At 35.4% G+C, this 21,930-nt stretch overlaps 1 protein-coding gene across 2 annotated transcripts in view; it reads right to left on the reverse strand.

The window, feature by feature from the left end:
• Positions 1–6,045: 6,045 nt before the first annotated feature.
• Positions 6,046–21,930, reverse strand: part of LOC136026906 (BRCA1-associated RING domain protein 1-like) — a 128,245-nt gene continuing 112,360 nt past the window's right edge. The window contains exons 7-10 of one of the 2 annotated variants that reach the window (XM_065703729.1): positions 21,463–21,657; positions 19,353–19,459; positions 8,581–8,702; positions 6,046–7,421 (exon numbers count right to left, since the gene is read on the reverse strand). In XM_065703729.1, coding sequence (XP_065559801.1) covers positions 7,077–7,421; positions 8,581–8,702; positions 19,353–19,459; positions 21,463–21,657 — 769 coding nt within the window. In that variant the 3' untranslated portion in view covers positions 6,046–7,076. The remainder of the gene's footprint in view (positions 7,422–8,580; positions 8,703–19,352; positions 19,460–21,462; positions 21,658–21,930) is intronic. The other variant, XM_065703728.1, reaches the window with a different exon arrangement.

Consider the following 21,930-nt stretch of genomic DNA (forward strand, 5'->3'; position numbering starts at 1 on the left):
TAAATAAAATAAAAACTATGTTCCTCTTGTGCTTCCTCCAGAGTCAGATGCAATTTCAGCCCACTCATTACATGCATTTTATTCATCCAAATTGTCAGGGTCATCCATATCAGATGCGGTATTAGAAATATCCTCATCTATGACACCGGTAGATCATCTTCGTTCGTAAATCCATAAATTCATTGCAAGAGCATAAACGAAGCTACCCTTCACATTTATTTTATTTATTAAATTTTCATCTTAATTTACATAGAAGATGAAAGAGACACTTTTCCAAGATTGGAATAAAAAGAATTTGTGCATTTTAACTTCTTTTATACTTTACTTTTCCTTTCTTGCTTTTTTAAATCTTATAGCTTCGCTAAATAATGCTGCACCGTCAACTAGTGTTGAAAACGCAAATAGTACCCTTGTTAACATTATTATAAGCTAAACTACCCTTTTTTTTCATTATATTTATCAAATTTTCATAATTAGTTTACATCGAAGATGAAAGAAACACTTTTCAAAATTGGAACAAGAAGAACTTGTGCATTTTAACTTATTTTTATGCTATACTTTACTTAGTTTTAACCATTTTGAGCCCCGAGAGGCACCGACAAGTGTCTCCAGTTTTTGCGATATCATACTGCCATCAGTAAAATCCCCACCCGTGTTGTATGAATGTGCTCAGAGTGTGGAGATCTAATTAACATGTGCTGGTAGTGTTCTTACAACAACCACTCGCTTCGATCTTACACTTTGCCTTGGGAGTTATAAGGTCTCCCATTCTCAAGACATGGCCTAGACAATGTAATGATCGTTCGTTACCATGAATGCTAATTCGGCTATCTTCATGCACGGGCCTTATGTGTTACTGATAATCAATGCCTGAATTTTTGTACAAATTTTATTATGAATAGCAAATGATGTAAATTATCTATCTTTTCCTGGTTATCACTTCGTAATAGGCGAATTTTAATAGATGAGCACAGATCTTGCCAAATGAATATGATGGAACAAAGGATATTCTTACCTGAGCATCCCAGCTAGATATCTGTCAAGCTGATATACACGCTTCCGCAAAAAAGATACCGTAATTCTCAGTAGTTCTTGTGGTGGAAACATTGAATTGTAACCTTCCGTGTAACATTTGTAGAGTAGCACTTCACAGAAAATTCTTCGCTAGCACAATGTTAACAAGTGTTTGATTTAGGGTTGCGCATCCAATAAAAGTGAAAATGCGCCGATTTGAAAATTCAATGCGCAACCACCTCAAAAAAAGTGGTGACACAAACGCCAAAAGCCCAAAATCTACAAATGTTTTCTACAAATTTCTTTCGACTTTTAGAAATTTAAAAAATGGCCGACTTCTTGATATTATGGTATCAGTGGCCTCCTCCTAATCAGTGTTTCCATAGAAAAAATAACTTTGACCTTTATAAAACCTACTTTTAGTAAGCAAAGTTAATTTTCTCCCTATAAGAACCAATGCATCATCCCCTTGAAATATTCTACACTCATAACTCCATTAACCTCATTCAAAGCATACCTACACTCATTAGTCTAATCCAAAGTATATACGATTGGTAAGTTTGGTTGCTTTCGCAGACTCTAAGATGGCTTCAGTGTACACATTTTCCTTTAATCCTTCAGATTTACAACACCAGCGACAGGACAGGTTATATGGTCACCAGTAAGTGATGGTAAAGAGATGACTCGTCTCCCATATTGTTCTCACTAATGCTTATTGTAGCATTGAAAAACAAAATGATAAAATTAGCAACAAGAATAATATTCCCTGTCTGAGCAATAAAGAAATCTTGCTCTACTCAACACGCTTACCTGATTTTACAAAGTCTGCTGTTTGTCAACAAACCAGTTTTTATCATCTGGACAAAGAATATTTAAGAACCAATCACTAAGCCTTTTCCTGTATACGTCCAGGAATGAAGACAGTCCGCGTCTTTACAAAACGTCATCAAAATATATTCTTCGTAAGCTCTTCCACTATTTTTGCTGGTGGTATTTGATGGCCTCCCAGTGGATCAATCTTCACACTTATCGTCATATTTGGGCAAACTATAGCCCACCGCTATTTCTGATTCAAACCTTAAAAACGAAGATGTGTCTTTTCTCTATATTCCCTCCGGCTCGTATGCTTCCGTAGTCTCTGCTCAATTCCGTTTTAGCCACCCCCTCCTTGCCAGCCTATATAACGCTACTGTTTTACCTCATATTCTGTACCTGGCACCATTTTGGAAACTATTCTCGAAGGCTGAATTGTCTAAAATCCGTGCGCTTTTCTTCCGTTTTGCTAAATACCTCCTACGTTTTCCTCCCTGGTACAGAAACTCAATCCTCATTAAAAAGTATCCCATAACCGACTCTCATGTTGCAGCTGAAAATGTAATCAAAAGACATAATGTTAAAATAGTAGATCACGATTGGTATAATATCCTTTTACAATAGATCTGTTTTCGTTTTATTCATTTTAGTGCTATTTTGTTTGCCCTTTTATTAGTTGAGTCTCTTTCTAGTTATGTCTCTTCTGATATGTTCTTATATATTTTCTTATACTTATATGTTCGTGCTCCGTCTTTTTCATTTCGTATGATTGACGGGTTTTCAAATAAATAAATAAATATAATTGAAAATCTATCTCAAGTATTAACCCTAAGCTTGTTACATTTTTTGTATTGCGCTTGTTATTCTTGCTAAGGAAATTTTATGACCTCTGAAGTCACTCTTGAGGAGTTTTCAGCCTATTTTCCGAGTATAGGTAATAGTCTTAAGGAAAATATCCTTGGAATATGGTAGCATTTTCCAAGCAATCAGAGTAAGTGGTATATTTTTCCTTAATTGATTCAAGAGATTTAAAACTTTTTTTCTACTTTTCTGTATCAGAGAAAAAAAAAGTAAAGAACAAACGTTATTAAAGAAAAGCAATGAGGACCATAAATTACATTCTTTCAATCCAGTATAAAAAGTCAGCACAGTGCAGCAGCAGAGTGGATTCAACCTCGCCTGGAAAGCATCAGGTCTTATGTTCAATCCTCACTTCAATAACTCAGTTCGTAGCCTATAATTTTTTTTTTTGGGACGGGGGTCAGTGGCGTGACTCTGTAAACTCAGCCAGAGTCAACCCAGCTCTAAATGGGTACCTGGAGAAGGTAAGCAGGAAGGGTGTGTGAAAGCACAGAATGGTTGGCCCCCAGCCCCCAATTGCACTTCCTGGCTGAAGGGCCATGAAACGGAGATCAGCACCGCCGGTTTGGACCTTAAAGGTCTAGTGCCGTCTTACTTACTAGACAATCTCAGTGGCACCGATTCACAAAATGTAGAGAAGGGCAAGGATTTTTTTTCCGATTTTTTCATTGAAGATACTGCAGCAACTAGATTTACTAGGTTGCAGCTACCACTGCAACAAAGAATAAACTTATTTCAAAAAAATATTTTTTGTTAATTACAAATTTCTATATGTAAAAATATCCTCTAAAATGAGCCATTAAACAGCTCTCTATGATATTTCCCGAACCCCGCAAGCCACGGAGAGGGAGAAAGGGAAAAAAGATACTGTTGATGCAGAATACCGTTGCTGCAGTCACTTTCCTTGTTTTCAAGCCAATGGATTTGCCCAGATGTTCAAGCCAAGGGATTATAAGTTTCGGTTTTCGGACAAGATGGTTCTAATGCCGGTTCTAATGACGGATCTACACCGTTTTTAGGAGTTTTAGGACCACACTGCTATTTAATAGCTGTGAAAAAACGAAGCAATGGCTGGGATTGACAAATAATGACCAAGCCAGTCTCGCTGCTTAAGTATAGCACACAACTAAAATAAAAAAAATAGCAATGAAATAGAAATAGGAAATTATTTTCAGCAGTCAGCTCACGGAAACATAAAAAAGGGGATAGATTTTTTTTGTAATAAGGGGGGGGGGACAATTTCTGTTGTTTGTTGAATGAAAATTCCATAAAGCCATTATCAATGAAAATACCATTTCATTCACTAATCACTAAAAATGAATATATTTAAAAAAATGAAAATAAATATAGTAAAAAAGGGAACAAATAAAATTCAGAATTAATTTGTAGGTGAAAATACGAAAATCGTCTTCAAAACTTTAGCCACAAAAAATCTTTCATCATTTTCGAGTGCTGTGTTCTGAGACGACTGAACAAATCTGGAAAACACCTTCTTGTTTTCCTTCATATGCACACAGCCTGGTGGCAACACCCAAAAATTATTTGCAACAAGATGTGAAAGCTCGTATCTCCCAATCTAACGAAAACTATTCGCGACACTAGCACTCATAATATATATGTTATGGTTTCCCAGCACTGTCAAACAAAATATTTTCGCTTATAACAATACATTTTTGTTAAGGAATATATGGCAGTAAAAGGTCAGAATTTAATAAATGCATAGATAATCTACAAAACAGGACTGGTTGCTTCAAAGACCTTGTTGTTACCTGTTTTGGCAACGATATGGATTAATGCGAGATTGTTAAATCTGACACCTGGCAATCTGAACAGTCATGTATCGTGATTTCACAATCATATTTCCTAATTTACAGATAATTGTTTTTATACGCTCAATGCCGCTAGGTAGCTACTCAGTTTTATCAAATTTATTCGCTCAGTTTCCAATCTTCTTACAGTAATCATTGACTACACCAGTGCTCTAAATTTATTTTCTTGGGTATCGTGTTACCAAGAATTATTTTTCTTTCTCCTTTTTCAGCAATTCCAACCGAACATACAAAATAACTTGAATGGTTTTATTACCAACAAAAACCTTATATAAGAAGACTTCAAATGTCAGCAAAATTAAATTGTAAATCCCGGGATTATTTAAATTTCTCTTAGGTGGAATACTTTTGAATAACTGTATCATGTATCATGTATCATAATAACACAAATACCCTTGTGCCGGTATAGTGGAAGGAGCTGTGCCTACCAATCTGGGGAATGCAGGTTCAAGTCCCGTACCGGGCAAGGGAAGCGAAAAACCAAAAATATTGTCTATAATTTTTGTCCTGTGGTGGCGCAGTGGGTTTGACCTTAGCTTGGTAATACGGGACCCTGAGATCGAATCATGCTGCAGCAATGCACTGCAGGGCCGACGCAGGGACCTTAGTAGTCAAGAAGCGTCGTTAATCTGATACAATTACACAAATCCTTTTTTCCAATTGTTTCTGTGAGCTCAAAGCCATCTACTTTTTGAGCCGCTCGGTAGCAGCTCAGATTTTTCAAATCTATTTACTCAATTTCCAATCTTGTTACAATAATCATTGACTACACCAGTGTTCTAAATATACTTTCTTCGATATCGTGTCACCATAGAATTATTTTTCTTTTTTCTTTCTGACTTTTTAGCAATTGCAAACGAACTCACAAAATAAGTTTAATGGTTTACTACCAACAAAAACTTTATAAAAGAAGCCTCCAAAAGTCAGTAAAATTAAATTGAAAATCCCAAGATGATTTAAATTTCCCTTAGGCGGAACACACATGAATGGCTCATATTTTCCAATAGTTAAGCTCAATGCATCTACTTTTAAAGCCGCTAGGAAGCAGCTTACTTTTATCAAATTAATTTGCTCAGTTTCCAATCTTGTTACAATATCTTTGACTACACCTGTGTTCTAAATTCATTTTCTTGGGTATCGCGTTACCAAAGAATAATTTTTCTTTCTCTTTTCTGACTTTTTCGACAATTCCAAACGAACATACAAAATAAGTTGAATGGTTTACTACCAACAAAAACCTTATACTACAAGAATAAATGTCAGCAAAATTAAACTGAAAATCCCAAAATGATTTAAATTTCCTTCAGGCGGAACGCACGTGAATGGCTGTGTCATATATCGAAATTTCACAAATCATATTTTCCTATTGTTAAGCTCAATGCCATCTACTAGGGAGCTGTTCAGTTTTGAATCTTGTTACAGTAGTTTTTGACTACACCAGTGTTCTAAATTTACTTTCTTAGATATCGTGTTACCAAAAAATTATTTTTCTTTCTCCTCTCTGACTTTTTAAGCAATTCCAAACGAGCTTAAAAAATAAGTTTAATGGTTTACAACTAACAAAAACCTTATATTACAAGACTCCAAATGTCAACTAACTTAAGTTGAAAACCCAAAGATGATTTGGATTTCCCTTAGGCGGAATACATATAAATGGCTGCATGGCTGTATCATGTATAATAATTTCACAAATCATATTTTCTAATTTACAAACAATCTGTTTCTGTAAACTCAGTGCCATCCACTTAATAAGCTGCTAGGTAACAGGTCGTTTTTTTAATTATTCACTCAGTTTTCAGTCTTGTTACAGTAATCTATGTCTACGCCCATATTCTAAATTTACTTTCTTAGATGTCGCGTTACGAAAGAATGAATTTTCTTTCGCCTTTCTCACTTTTTCAGCAATTCCAAACGAACTTACAAAATAAATTTAATGGTTTACTACCAACAAAAACATTACACTACAGGACTCCCAATGTCAGCAAATTTAAATTGAAAATCCCAAGACGATTTAAATTTCCCTTACGCGGAATGCACTTGAATAGCCGTATCATGTATCATAATTTCACAAATCATAATTTCCAATTTACAAATAATCTGTTTTTGTATGCTTAATGCCATCTACTTTTTAAGCCGCTAGGTAGTAGCTCAGGTTTTCTCAAATATATTCGCTCAGTTTCCCATCTTGTTACAATAGTCTGTGACAGCACCAGTGTTCTACTTTCTACAATTCCAACGAATTAACAAAACAAGTTTAATGGTTTTCCACCAACAAAGACCTTATATTACAAAACTCCAAATGTCGGCAAAATTAAATGAAAAATCACAAGATTACTTACATTCCCCTTAGACAGAATAAACACAATGGACTGTAGGGAAGTTCGGTCATAGGTATTCTCAAGAAGATACATAGATAAATATCCCTCATTAATTACAGAGGGTGTAATATACCCATAAAGAGAAAGATAGGGTTGTTCGATATCAAAAGTATTCAACTTTGAATAAAAAAACTTGGTTTCATACTACGGTTAACGAAAAAAAAGCCATAAATTGAACATTTTATATAATATATTCAAGTTTCAGAATATCCATCAGTCTAAAATTTTCAACACTGTCAAGGAGCCAGTTTAATGGCAGAGTCTTAATATGGCGCATTTTGTACTTCATTTCAGGAGCCCGAAAAGATGGATCGAAAATTACAAAGTGGCAACACTGAAACACTTCTGAATCCGGACTGGCGTGGAATGGAACAGTTCTTTCATTAGCAGAAATTCGCTCTGGATCCGGTGCTCGATTGAGTACAGTACCTTCACACTGTCGGATTAAATTAACCAGTTCTTCCTTCTTAAAGCGCTGAAAGTTACCATGAAGATAGATATTACACCCTCTAAATAGTCCTGGCATCTGAAAGAAAAATTTTAGACTTTCTAAAAATCAAAAGAAGCTAGACATATGATGGTTGATTCTCTTCTATTTGTAAAAAGCATTAAATAAACATATAATGTAAAGAAGAAGTATACAAAAAGTATAAAAATACAGCATAAAGTAGCGTATAGAAGCATTCAGTAGGATGAGGTTTTGAGGGAAAAAGGGGTGGGGTGTTTTAGTTGATGCTTCATCTCCAACATTGCACATTTGGAATTTTGTAAATATAACTATAAAACATATAATGAAAATGAGAAGTAGATGTAATTTTCATCCACAATGAAAATGAGAAGTGGATGTATATTCAACTAAAATCTAAAAAACACAGCATAAAGAAGCATTCAGTAGGATGAGGTTTTGAGGGAAGAGGGGTGTTTTAGTTGATGCTTCTTCTCCAACATTCTATATTTCCAATTTTGCACACTTTGAAGGAATTTAATCCTTGACTATAAAAGAATTCATCGGAACACTACCCTGACAGGATTAGAGGCTTCAATCTCGATTTACTGAGATATATATTAAAAAGATATACATAAATAAATAGCCGTCACATCATTTATTAGTATGTATGTTTATCGATGTCCTAATTAAGAGTTTTACTTCTTATTTATACAGCTTCATTCGTAATTATTTACCCAATTTATATAGAATATAATATAGTTGCCCAATAAAACACCAATTTCAGGTAGAGTTCTAGTTAAGGGGCTTCTACCTATCTCAGGAAGCAGCTGACTACGTGGACAAAACTTGCAGAAATGAATTCATGGCCTAAAACATACCATGGGAAGGTGCTAAAAAGCCCTTATTTTTACGGCTTAGACCAGAAGAATGAATAGGTGATATGTCTATACTTACCCAAATTTTGGAAAAGAAGAGACATTTTAGCTTAATCTTGGGTTTTCGGTCTCTTTTTCATTGGCTCTAGTGTTCGAAAACCCGAATTACGTTATTTGAGCAAGATATTAAGCCAAACAAGGTTTTTTTCTAAATATAAGGAATATATTATCAAATGTTTAGAACATTATAAATCAAGATTGGGCAAAGGTTTAGGGCTCAAGACACTTTCCTTGTCCATTTGAGCAGTACCTTGGTTAATCGGAATTACCTGGTTTTTATTTGTCAATTGCCAAACAATTACCTGATATTCAGAATTCCTTCGCGCCCTTGCCACTGCATCCTTTGACTCTGAACCAGCAATTCGATCCACCTCGAATAAAGCCGGATCAAGAATTTCGTTCTTTTTACTTGACTCTCTTATCCCTTTAAAAAAAAGAAATGAATATATTTATTAACAAAAAACAACAGAATTTTCTTAACAAATTTTATAAGATTTTACAATTTACAAATTTTGCCATTTTACAAAACAAATTTTCAAATTTTAAGGTCATTCTCCCAGGTTGAAAGTCAATGCTATTTTCCTACAGCAGTGCATTAACAACAGACACGAGCAGATTCTTTGATGAAAAAATTACTGTGGCTTCATTGAAAGCTTTAACATGAATAGGCCCGACAAATTTGCATTTTTTATTTTCTTTGAGCTTGATAAAAAATTAATTAGTGGGGACACCACTAATTTTTAAAAGTAGCAATAAAACTATTTTTACAAGACATAGGGTATTGTAAAGTAGCCTCTCGATTTGCCACAAGATTCCAAAATTCTTGGCCGTGAATTTTTTTTTATTATTATCACTTTTCTTTAAAATTGGACATTTAAGATATGCTTCCTTAAATATTTATAAGGGTTGTACTAATCATACAGCTTTGATTTTTGTGTCGTTTTGTAGATCTTATACCGATAAATAATCTCAAAGATTCTTAAGTTTGTAGTTATAAAATATGATTTTTAGCAATAATTTTTAATATCCAAAATTTCCACCTTTCTCATTGGCTTAAGTTGGCCAGTTAGCTTAAGCAACAGTCTTTAGACATTCTGGCACACCCCTCAAGGAGCATTTGAGCCAATGAGAAAGGAGGAAATAGCATTGGATTTCAACCAGGGAGAATCTCGTTAAATATAAAAAAATACATAGAGATGAATTTTTCAACAAGGAATTACCCTTTGGGGTATTTATCTGTTATAGCGACTACACTCAAGTTCTTCATCGATTGACGGACTGCAGAACCGGTTTCTTTCACTAGTTTCAGCTTAGCGTGAGACAAGTCAAAGACAAGTGACAGAATAAATGGGAAACATATAATTTGGGCTACATATTTGCACATTAAAGGGGAGGAGTCAAAGTATTTAGACAGAGTGAAGTTAGAAAATAATTCGTACTTCCTAATATGCAGAATAATTGTACCTAACACATTTTGCATGTGGACCCGCTATATTTTACCTCCTCGCCCTAATCTGCAAATGTATAGCCCAAATAATTTCTTAAACCACACTGCTTTTCCACTTACAAAAGAGAGTTTAAGAGAGAAAAAACCTGGTTTAATTTAAATAGAGTAGCGACAGGCGTACTAAAAACAAAAGCAACAAAAGCAAATAAAAAAAAATAAAAAATTCGAATATTGCAACTCTACAACCAAGAGCCATTATCAACAGAAAAAAGAAAGAAAAAAACTTAGTTGATCATCTAAAGAAAAAGACAGAGACAATGATTTTGGTGTCTTTGTCAAAAAGACGAATTGTTTCGTCTTTTGTTCTGTCTTTTACTTTAGATCAGGGCTTCTTAAACTTTTGTAATTCCCGACCCCATTTATGATTGCGAGTTTCTTAGCGACCCCAACAAATATAAAAGAAAAATAAATTAATATTTTTTGATGATATATTTATTAGGTAACAATATACATATGCATATGAAAATATATAAATTTAGAATTCGTTTTGAAACATATAAAAACCTAAAATTGAAATTATAGAAATTTTTTTTATTATAGTTTCAAAAACAAAAGTGGATTCTGACCGTCTTAATCAAACAGTTCATGGTAACGAACTGTAGTAAGGAGCGACCAGGCTCAATAGTAACCGAAAATCTAAAAAACGGAATTTTGATACCAATAGTTACATCAAAAGAATGGCATTTTAATGCTGATTTTAAATATATAAGTTTCATCAAGATTAGTCTTACCCATCAAAAGTTACAAGCCTGAGAAAATTTGCCTTATTTTAGAAAATAGGGGGAAACACCCCCTAAAAATCATACGATCTTAACGAAAATCACACCATCAGATTCAGCGTATCAGAGAACCTTATTGTAGAAGTTTCAAGCCCCTATCTACAAAAATGTAGAATTTCGCATTTTTTGCCAGAAGACAAATCATGGATACGTGTTTATTTGTTTTTTCCCCCAGGGGTGACCGTATCGACTCAGTGGTCCTAGAATGTCGCAAAAGGGATCATTCTAACGGAAATTAAAAGTTCTAGTGTCCTTTTTAAGTGACCAAAAACTGGAGGGCACCTAGGTCCCCTCCCACGCTCATTTTCCCCCAAAGTCACCGGATCAAAATTCTGAGATAGCCATTTTATTCACCATATTCGAAAAACACGATAAATATGTCTTTGGGGACAACTTACTCCCCCGCAGTCCCCGTGGGAGGGGCTGCAAGTTACAAACTTTGACCTGTGTTTACATATAGTAATGGTTACTGGGAAGTGTACTGACGTTTTCAGGGGGATTTTTTTGGTTTGGGGGGGATATTTGAGGGGGGAGGGTTACCAGGGAGGATCTTTCCATGGAGGAACTTCTCATGGGGGAAGAGACTTTCAATGGAGGGGAGCGCAGGATTTTCTAGCATTATTTAAAAAAACAATGAAAAAATAAATATGAAAAGTTTTTTCTACTGAAAGTGAGAAGCAGCATTAAAACTTAAAACGAACAGAAATTATTACGCATATCAGGGGTTTACCTCCTCGTAATGCCTCGCTCTTTACGCTAAAGAATTTTAGTAATTTCAACTATTTATTCTACGGCCTTTGTGATTCAGGGGTCATTCTTAAGGAATTGGGACAAAATTTAATCTTTAATGTAAAGAGCGAGGCATCGACGAGGGGTGAGCCCCCTCATATACACAATAAAAACATACAGATATAGAAGTTCGCTACGTAATTTAATTCGTAATTTACATATATTTTTTACTTATGAAAACGTTCGTAAAAAATTATAAGTTATAGTTGCCTTTTTGAGTAATCAAAAATTTGAGAGCAACTAGGCCTCCTCCCTCGCTCCTTTTTTCTCAAAATCTTCCGATTAAAACTATGAAAAGGCCATTTAGCCCCAAAAATTAATATGCAAATTTCGTTTTAATTATTTATGTGCGGAGAGCCATGCATTAATTCAAATACGTCCAGAAATTAAACAAAAAAAAACAAGTTTTTTTAAATGAAAGTAAGGAGGGAACTTAAAACTTAAAATGAACAGAAATTACTCCGTATTTGAAAGGGGCTTTTCCTCCTCAACGCTCCGCTCTTTACGCTAAAGTTTTTTACTGTTTTAAAATGTAGAGTTAAGAAAAAGAGTCAAAATGTCGCAACTGTCAATGTCGCAAGAGGGCTCATTCTTACTGAAATGAAAAGCTCTAGTGCCCTTTTTAAGTGACCAAAAAACTGGAGGGCACCTAGGCCCCCCACGCTCATTTTTTCCCAAAGTCAACGGATCAAAATTTTGAGATAGCCATTATGTCCAACATAGTCAAAAACCATAAGACTTACCCGTTGCAAACTTTGACCATTATTTACATACAGTAATGGTTATTGGGAAGTGTACAGATGTTTTTCAGGGCGGATTATTTTGGTTTAGATAACTTCGAAGACCACACTGCCTTTCCATGACGAAAGTAAAACAGTTCAAAATAGGGAAGAAACCTTTTTATTGACAGGGAACAGATATAAAATTTAACTGGATATTTCGAACACATATACAGCGTTCATCATCAGCAGTAAAACACACATCATCAGCAGTGATGAACGCTGTATATGTGTTCGAAATATCCAGTAAAATTGTATATCTGTTCACTGTCAATAAAAAGGTTTCATCCCTATTTTGAACTGTTTTACTTTATTTTGGTTTAGGGGGGAGGGGAGGAGGCTATATGAGAGGATCTTTCCTTCGAGGAATATGTCATGGGGGAAGAGAAATTCAATGATGGGGGCGGAGGATTTTCTAGCATTATTATAAAAAAAAGAAAAATAAATATGAAGCTTTTTTCAACTGAAAGTAATAATCCTTTCAGTAAGTACTTTCAATCAATATTTTTTACATATTCAACTGAATATGTAAACATATTTTTTACTAATACCTATTTTTTACAGTTACATATTTTTTACTCATAAAAACGTTCGTTAAAAATTGAAAGTTCTAGTTGCCTTTTCAAGTAACCAAAAAGTCAGAGGGCAACTAGGCCTCCTCCCCCACCCCTTTTTTCTCAAAATCATCTGATCAAAACTAAGAGAGAGCCATTTAGCCAAAAAAAAAAAAAAAAAAATAAAATTAATATGCCAATTTCATTTTAATAATTTATGTGCGGAGAGCCAAAATCAAACAAGCATTAATTAAAAAACGTTTAGAAATCAAATAAAAAAACTAGTTTTTTTTAACTGAAAGTAAGGAGCGACATTAAGACTTAAAACGAACAGAAATTACTCCGTGTATGAAAGGGGCTGTTCCCTTCTCAACGCCCCACTCTTTACGCTAAAGTTTTTTACTGTTTAATAAAGTAGAATTGAGAGAAAGAGTCAAACTTTAGCGTAAAGAGCGGGGCGTTGAGGAAGAAACAGCCCCTTTCATATACGGAGTAATTTCTTTTCGTTTTAAGTCTTAATGTCGCTCCTTACTTTCAGTTATAAAAAACTTGTTTTTTATTTGATTTGTGAACGTTTTTGAATTAATGCTTGTTTGATTTTGGCTCTCCGTACTTAAATTATTAAAATGAAATTTGCTTATGAATTTTTTTTGGCTAAATGGCTCTTTCATAGTGTTGATCAGATGATTCTGAGAAAAAAGGGGTGGGGGAGGAGGCCTAGTTGCCCTCCGACTTTTTGGTTACTTGAAAAGGCAACTAGAACTTTCAATTTTTAACGAACGTTTTTATTAGTAAAAAATATGTCGCTATAAAAAATATTTATTAGTAAAAAATATGTTTACATATTCAGTTGAATATGTAAAAATATTCAACTGAAAGTACTATTACTGCGCCGAATTTCTCTTCCCCCAGGACATATTCCTCAAAGGAATTTCAAATTCCTGTTTGTTTTAAGTTTTAATGTCGCTCCTTACTTAAAGTTAAAAAAAACTTGTTTTTTTATTTAATTTCATTTAGTTAAAAAACTTGTTTTTTTTTATTAAATTTCTGAAAGTTTTTGAATTAATGCATGTTGATTTTGGCTCTTCGCACATGAATAATTAAAGTGAAATTTGCATATTAATTTTGTTTTTGGCTAAATGGCTTTCTCATAGCTTTGATCAGAAGATTTTTAGAAAAAAGGAGCGGGGGAGGAGACTTAGCTGCCCTCCGATTTTTTGGTTACTTAAAAGCGCAAATAGGAGTTTTAATTTTCTACGAACGTTTTTATTAGTAAAAAATATACATAGCTTACGAGTTAACTTACGTAAAGAACTTCTATATTCGTGTGTTTTTATTAAGTATATGAGGGAGTTCACCCCCCCCCCGTCAGTACCTCGCTTTTTACACTAAAGCTGAAATTTTGTCTCAATTCCTTAAGAATGATCCCTGAATACCAAAGGCCGTAGAAAAAATAGTTGAAATTACTAAAAATACTTTAGCGTAAAGAGCAAGGTATTAGGAGGAGGTGAACCCTTCTTATGATGAAAATAATTTATGTTCATTTCAAGTTTTAATACTGCTCTTTACTTTCAGTTGAAAAATCTTTTTAATGTTTATTTTTTCCTTCTTTTTTTAAATAATGCTAGAAAATCCTACGCCCCCTTCATGGACATTCTCTTCCCCCATGATGAATTTTGGAGCTCCATGGACTTAACCTCTTCCCTCAACCCAAAAAAATCCCTATGAAAATGTCTGTACACTTCCCGACAACCATTACTATATGTAAACACAGGCCAAAGTTTGTAACTTGCAGTCCCTCCCACGGAAACTGTGGGGGAGTAAGTCGTCCCCAAAGACACAGTTATTAGGTTTTTCAGCTATGCTGAATAAAACGGCTATCTCAAAACTCTGATCCGGTGACTTTGGGAAAAAGGAGTGTGGGAGGGGGCCTAGGTGCCCTCCAATTTTTTCGATCACTTAAAAAGGGCACTAAAAATTTTAATTTCCGTTAGAATGAGCCCTCTCACGACATTCTAGGACCACTGGGTCGAGCGTCGATACGATCACCCCTGGGAATAAAAAAAAAAACAAATAAACACACATCCGTGATCTGTCTTCTGGCAAAAAAACAAAAAAACAACAAAGTTTCACATTTTTGTAGATAGGAGCTTGAAACATCTAGAGTAGGGGTCTCTGATACGCTGGATCTGACGGTGTGATTTTCGTTCAGATTCCATGACTTAAGGGGTGTTTCCTCCTATTTTCTAAAATAAGGCAAATTTACTCAGGCTCGTAACTTTTGATGGGTAGGACTAAACTTGATGAAACTTATATATATAAAATCAGCATTAAAATGCAATTCTTTTGATGTAACTACTGGTATCAAAATCCCGTTTTTTAGAGTTTCGGTTACTATTGAGCAGGATTTCGACTCTAGTTGATAGAAGAGAATCAAGAGAATCGCCAAGTCCTGCAAACAATGGTGGGACAAGATGGGCCCAGGATTACACAAAAACTCCTATTGTACTGGAGGCCCCAGGGACTTCTTGTTGTCCAGTTCTCAGTCGACTTAAGCACTTCAGTAGAATTGGGAAGATGTGTTGGTCCCCGTCCTGTACTGGTATCCGGGACCATTGCTTTTCCTGAGGCCAAAATAATTTCAATGATTTAAAGAATATGAAAATTGGAACATTGCGACGTTTAAAAATAACTCGACTGACGAGTTCAGACGATTCGAACCGGACTTATTAGGAGTTTCAAAACTCAAATTCCAGAGGTTGGAAGCATGATATTAGGTGATATAGAATTTATTTACTCAGGTAGGAAGGATGGGGTGCATAGACAGGGATTAGGGCTCATGATGAATATGGAAGCTGCCAAGTCTTTTTTGACGGGAAGGTATTGTAATAGAATACTAACCACTCATTTTATGACTAAAATGTTCAGGGTATCAGTTATAGTAGTATATGCCCCTGTAGAACCGACTAATGGAGATATTAGTCATTCAGATGATCTTACTTACAGTTAAAGGAGCAGGCCGGTGGAAATAGGTATAAATGGTATCCTAGCCAAGGTAACATTGATGTAGTAAAAGAAAACAGTAATGGCTACGGACTGATGCAATTTTGTAGGTACAATAATCTCGTTCTGACCCACAGTATGTTTGGTCATAATATGGCCCATAAGTTAACATGGTATTCACGTGATGCTAAGACAGCAAACCTTATTGATTATGCTATTATAAACCGAAGAATGGCACGATCAATACAAGATACTAGGGTATATAGAAGTGCTTTTGTCGATGTTAAATGTAAAGCTCACTGCCTTGTAGTGTCTAGGGTTAATTTAAAGCTGAAATTTCGGAAGGATAGCAACCTCCCGGGAAGTTATGATGTTGGTGAACTCCAGGATGAAAATTTTAGAGAAAACATCCAGGAACGGTTGAATACTAAACTGGAGAGCTTGAAATTTGACATTGTGGAAGATGAATGGAATAATTTTAGGAAAACAATTTGTGAAGTTGCTGATTGTGTCTTAGGGAAGAAAGTTGGGAGCGAAGCTAGGAATATTAGTGAAAAGGCTTTATTTTTAATAGACAGGAGAAGGGACTTGTACAAGAATTAACCGAGTGATAGATCATATGAGTACAAAAGGAATGCAAAGAAAGTGGAGAAAGCATTAAAATATGAACTAAGAAGTTGTGAAGTGCAGGCCATGGACAAAATTGTCGAGGTTCTGGATGATGCAGCTAGACGGCACAGTAGAAAAAATATTGTACTGGCATGTTAATAAATTGAGAGGGAGCAGTCAATCTGGACTTGTCGCAGTTAAAGATAGGAGCGAGGCCACAATTAGTGATTAGGAAATAGTTAAAAAGAGATGGGCAGAACATTTTGAGATTATGCTTAACCGAGATAGAGTTGCAGGAAAAGATACAGAGCAAATGAAAAAGTTTGTGATACCTTGGACATGAAAAAAATTTAGCGACAGTACTAAAAGGATTAAAAAATAATAAGGCTCTAGGTGCTGATAGTGTGGTAAATGAGTTTCTTAAGTATGATGGCTCTGAGGTTAGAAATAAGTTATTGAAGATTATGAATGATTTTCAAAAATGGAAAGTACATAGTGATTTTAGGAAAACCTTAAATTAAACCACTGTATAAGAAAGGTGATAAGAGTGAGTGTGGTAATTATCGAGGCATAAGTCTGGTCTTTGTAGGTAGCAAATTACTTAGTAATATGATAATTTTTAGACTGAGAGATGCGGCAGACAAAGTTATAAGAGAAGAACAGTGCGGTTTCAGAAAAGTTAGAGGATGTGTCGGCCAAATTCTTACTCTTAGGTCAATAACTGAGAAGTGCCTGAGCCATCAAACATCTTTGGTCCTCAGTTTTATAGATTATGAGCAATCATTCGATTCTGTTGATAGAAGAGCTTTCTTATCCTTGACAGGTGTACCAGACAAATACATTAAAATGAATAGTGCTATGTACGAGAATAACACTGCTTCAGATAAGGTAGGAAATGAGGTTAGAGGCTGGTTTCGTATTAAATCAGGAGTTAAGCAGGGCTGTGATCTGTCTGCCTTTATATGGATCATCTTGGGATTTTGTTTTAAGGAGCACAGGAAAGGCAATGGGAGACCATAGAATCAAATGGGAAGGAAAAACTCTCCAGAACTTAGGCTAGGAATAAGTGAAGATGAAAAGGTGACGCTGGGTAGCGAAACGATTGATCAGGTGGACAGCTTCACTTGCTTTGGTAGTATTATTAGTAAAGACAGTGGAAGCAGTGAAGATGTTAAAAATAGAATAGCCTAGGCTCAGGTGATTTTTCAAAAGTTAATATGGGCTCTCCGAAAAGATGATGAAGATTTACTAGATGTTTTCCTAAGAAATTGCCTACAGATTGTTCTGGGCACCTGGCTGAGTGACCGTATTTCAAACAGTAGGCTTTACAAAAAGTGTGGTTCATTCCCGCTTTCTAAGGCTATAATGAGACAAAGGTTGAGATGGCTAGGGTACATTTTGCGGATGAGGGATTACAGATTGCCGAAGATCGTCCTTTTCGGCCAACCGTCTAGGGCTAAACAGAAAGCATGTTTTCAGCGATTGGGGTGGGAGGAAGTCAGACAGAAAGATTTAAAGGAAATGGGAACTTCCTGGGAGGGTGTAGAGAGAGATACTTTGGAGGAGCGTTCGTAGCTGTGTTGGCCTCAGGTGGCTCGGTGCTGCGGTGAGTTGTTAGCGGTAGTAGTAGTTGCTCCGTTGATTTATCACTAAATCTCCATAGTGAGTTGGAGAAAAAACTTACTAGATGTCAAAAATGAAAGTCTACTTTTGATTATCTTTTCAAAACTTTAGAAGCAGTTGATAAAATAGCAACAGGTCTATGGTTGTTTGAGCCATCCTAGCCGAGTGGTTGGCACACTAGACTTGATATCCTTCGTCCATGCGAACAAGGAATCGAGTCCTGGTTTTACTGAGTATTTGGTTTAGAATGGGAGTTAGTAGCATGACTTTATAAGCTTAACAAGAGTCGCCTCGCCTCCAAATGGGTATCTGAAGGAATCCGAGGAAGGTAAACAGGAAAGGTACGCAAAAGCCCAGGATGGCTGGCTCCTTATTGGACTTGCAGGCTGAAGGGTCATGAAACAGAAATCAGAACCGCAGTTAGGGGCTGTATAGCCCAACGCCATGTCATTTACCTTTTTTTGGATAGTTGTTTGGATTGTCTTTATTACGTTTTTAGATAAGGATAAAGTATTAGATACTTTAGGACAATATGGGAAAACATTATTTTTCATACAAGAGTCACAAATATATAAGAGCGAAAAAACAAATTTGTTCACGCAGAACAACTTTAATTTCTATGCATTCTACAAGTTATATCTTTCATTTGGGGTATTAACCCTAAAGATTCCGAGGAATATTTTACTTCTGCCTTCTTATCTAAGCCTTATTAATAGAGAGGAATAGATGACGATATCTTGAGAGAAAATCAGCTAAGAACATTATTGTATTTTAAGTATAAAAATTGTATCAGTAGATCCATTATCATAGCAAAAATAGTTAAACTGAAAAGTTCCATCTACCACCAATACAGTTTAAATTCATTTTTACAACTCACTGTAGTATTCATTGTACTTGAGGCCAAAACAGCTACGAACGCTCATCTTCCAACCCAATATATTCAAAGCTTCACTCCTTAACGGTTGGACGTGGCACCGCTGACCAAATTTGGTACTACCCAAAAAACTCCATAGTATTTAAATAGCTATAGGGAAAACCGTACAAAATCTCGGTTTTCCATGTATAAATGGATCTAAGATGGGTCCAGAGGACACAAAATATTTTCATTTTGACGCCCTTTGTACTCTATTGACTATTACTATATTACTATAACTTATTATTAACTATATTATTATTACTATACTATATTATTATTGCTAACAATATTTTGACTATATTATATGGCTATATGTTTTTTTTTTGTATATTATATATTATTACTAATTATATTACTAACTATATTATTATACTAACTATATTATTATTACTATAACAACAAAAAACATTAAAGGGCTCAAAGGATGACAAAGAGTATTATTGTCATTTTTAATCAATTCTCTTTATGCACAGCTGTAAGCGAGCATCACACAAAAAAGAGAAAAAATAACTTACACGATTCTTCAACAATCCACAGACCTTTTGCAATGGCTATATAGATCTCGACTGAAGCTTCAACACAACCATGGCTTGCTCGGACAACTAAGTGGGTCACTTTATCACTAAAAATGTAACATAAAGTAGTAAAATTACAAGTCAAACAAGCTAAGCATTAAGCATATAAAATACCCCTCACCCCACAAACTACAAAGGAAGTTTCATACAGCCATTGCATAACCAAAAAGTACGTGTTTTATACAACTATCGCATTTGTATGCGATTCCCATCAATTTTGTAGAGTAGTTCTGACCAAGAGACCGTCTACTTCTCCTCTGGATCCAGCGTTGAATTTATCAACATCGATAAGATCAGATGTCGTACTTGTTTCCTTTTTTTCTTTTGAGAGAAAGGGGTTCCTTAAGAGTCGGAATTCCATGGGAGGGTGAGGGGGGCTGGGGTATCTATGAAACAAGTTGTTGGACCACACTTGGTAAAAAAAAGTGGCAATCAATGTCCTATTTATGCTTTTTCAGAGTCCAGCACTTTTTTAGCCTCTTTGGGGGAGGAATAAGGGAGGAGGCTCCTGAATTCTTGTTTTTAGTACATCTAGCGAAAAGTTACTCCAGATGTAGACAAGAATTCACACAAAGTCAGTGTTTTTCCGGTTGTCATGCAGTCCAACCTCCGTGGGAAAGAGTGGAGTTGGATTAGCGCATGAATATCTTTTTGTTAGCCTAATTATTAGGCCACTTCTTAGAATTTTTTATACAAAATAATCAACAATGGGTTAATAGCCATAGACGATACTGTGTATCCGTACTCAATCAGGCGGCTGGGATGGATCCACACCTTGTGATCCATATCCATAAGATAAATTCCATTTGAATTCTAATTCCTTTACTATTTTTTGTTGCACCTTTAGAAGGATATAGAGAAATACTATATACACAATCGCTGGTATATCGTTAGATTCCCAAGATCTAATTTCAACTTTTGGAGCCTATTATCCTAGTTAGGCTTCATGGCCACCAGGGCCAAAAATAAACTAAACTCGAGTCTACGTATCAATATATAGAAGAGCTTTTTCAGATCTCACCAAAACTTCGTAGTAAATGCCTTATGCGCCTTTTAAAGGCAGGGATCAATTCGACCATTGTAGGGGAGGATTAATGGAAACCTTATTGTGGCTCATACATTCTTTCAAAAAGGATGTCGGATCTCAGCCAAACTCAACCGAGATTAAGAGCAAGAGTTAGTCTTTAACTTATCGTTTTTCCAGTTCCAAAACCAATTCTACCAATCCTGTTGGGGAGGAGGGCCTCCTCCCAGTGCATCGATCAAAATAGATTTTATGTTTTTAGCAAAATTTGCTAGAACAAACAACACTTTACCTTTTCGGGGTTCGAACAAGATCCGACCTTACTAGGGAGATGAGGTCCTTAAATTCTATTTATCAGGACACCTACTAGGCAGGGTTTTTGGATCTCACTAAAAAATTGATGTCATTTTTTTCTTTTGAGAGAACGGGGTTCCTAAAGGGTCTGAATTTGAAGGGAGGGTGAGGGGGCTAGGGTATCTACGAGTTGTTTGACCACACTTGGTAAAAAGTGGCATTCAATGTCCTATTTATGCATTTTCAGGGTCCAAGGCTTTTTAGCCTCTGCGGGGAAGGAATAAGGGCGGAGGGCCTTGAACTCTAGTTTTTTTTTGTACATCTAGCGAAAAGATACCCTAGATGTAGACAAGAATTCACACAAAGTGAGTGTTTTTCCGGTGGTCATGTAGTCCAACCACCGTGGGAAGAAAAAGGGTTGGATTCGCTTATTAATATCTTTTCGTCAGCCTAATTATTAAGCCATCTCGTCTAATTTTTATAGAAAATAATTAACAATAGGTCAATAGTCATAGACGGTACTGTGTATCCGTACTCAATCGGGCGTCTGGGATGGATCCACACCTTTTGATACATAACCGTAAGAAAAATCCCGTTTGAATTCTAATTCCTTTACAATTTTTTTTTGCACGCTTAGAAGGTTATAGAGGAATGCTATATACACAATCGTTGGTATATCGCTAGATTTTCAAGATCTAAATTCAACTTTTGGAGTCTAAACGAGTTACTAACCTGAAACTTGCAGCAGTTTTTACTTGTAGGGAGGAACAAAGGCTATTCAACTCCTTCTGATCAGTTTTGCTGAGTTGATGAAAACATACTAAGGTTGAATAAGCGTCGTAAAAGGCCGGCCTCCATGCTAGATACTGTTTTGAGATAACATTTTTCTTCATGGCCACTTTAACTACCTCACTTTGAGCATAATCCCTAAAAGCAAAAAAAATAATCTAAGAATAAATAAAAAGACAATTCTTTTAAGTTCATGCTCTAAAAATCTAGCTTTACAGTAACTCAGAAAGTTTTACACTACATAAATAAAAGCTACGAAAAAAGAATGTTTTTTTCGGATAGAGAAATATCCAATGAGTCTATTATTAAGAGACATTTGAATAACGAAGTTCGGCAAAGGGTAGGATTCATTCTGAAGGGGAGAGGGAAAGAAATCCCTCAAAATAACAAAAAGAAAATAAAACCTACATC

The sequence above is a fragment of the Artemia franciscana genome, chromosome 5 (assembly GCF_032884065.1).
Source record: "Artemia franciscana chromosome 5, ASM3288406v1, whole genome shotgun sequence".
NCBI classification, from domain to species: domain Eukaryota; kingdom Metazoa; phylum Arthropoda; class Branchiopoda; order Anostraca; family Artemiidae; genus Artemia; species Artemia franciscana.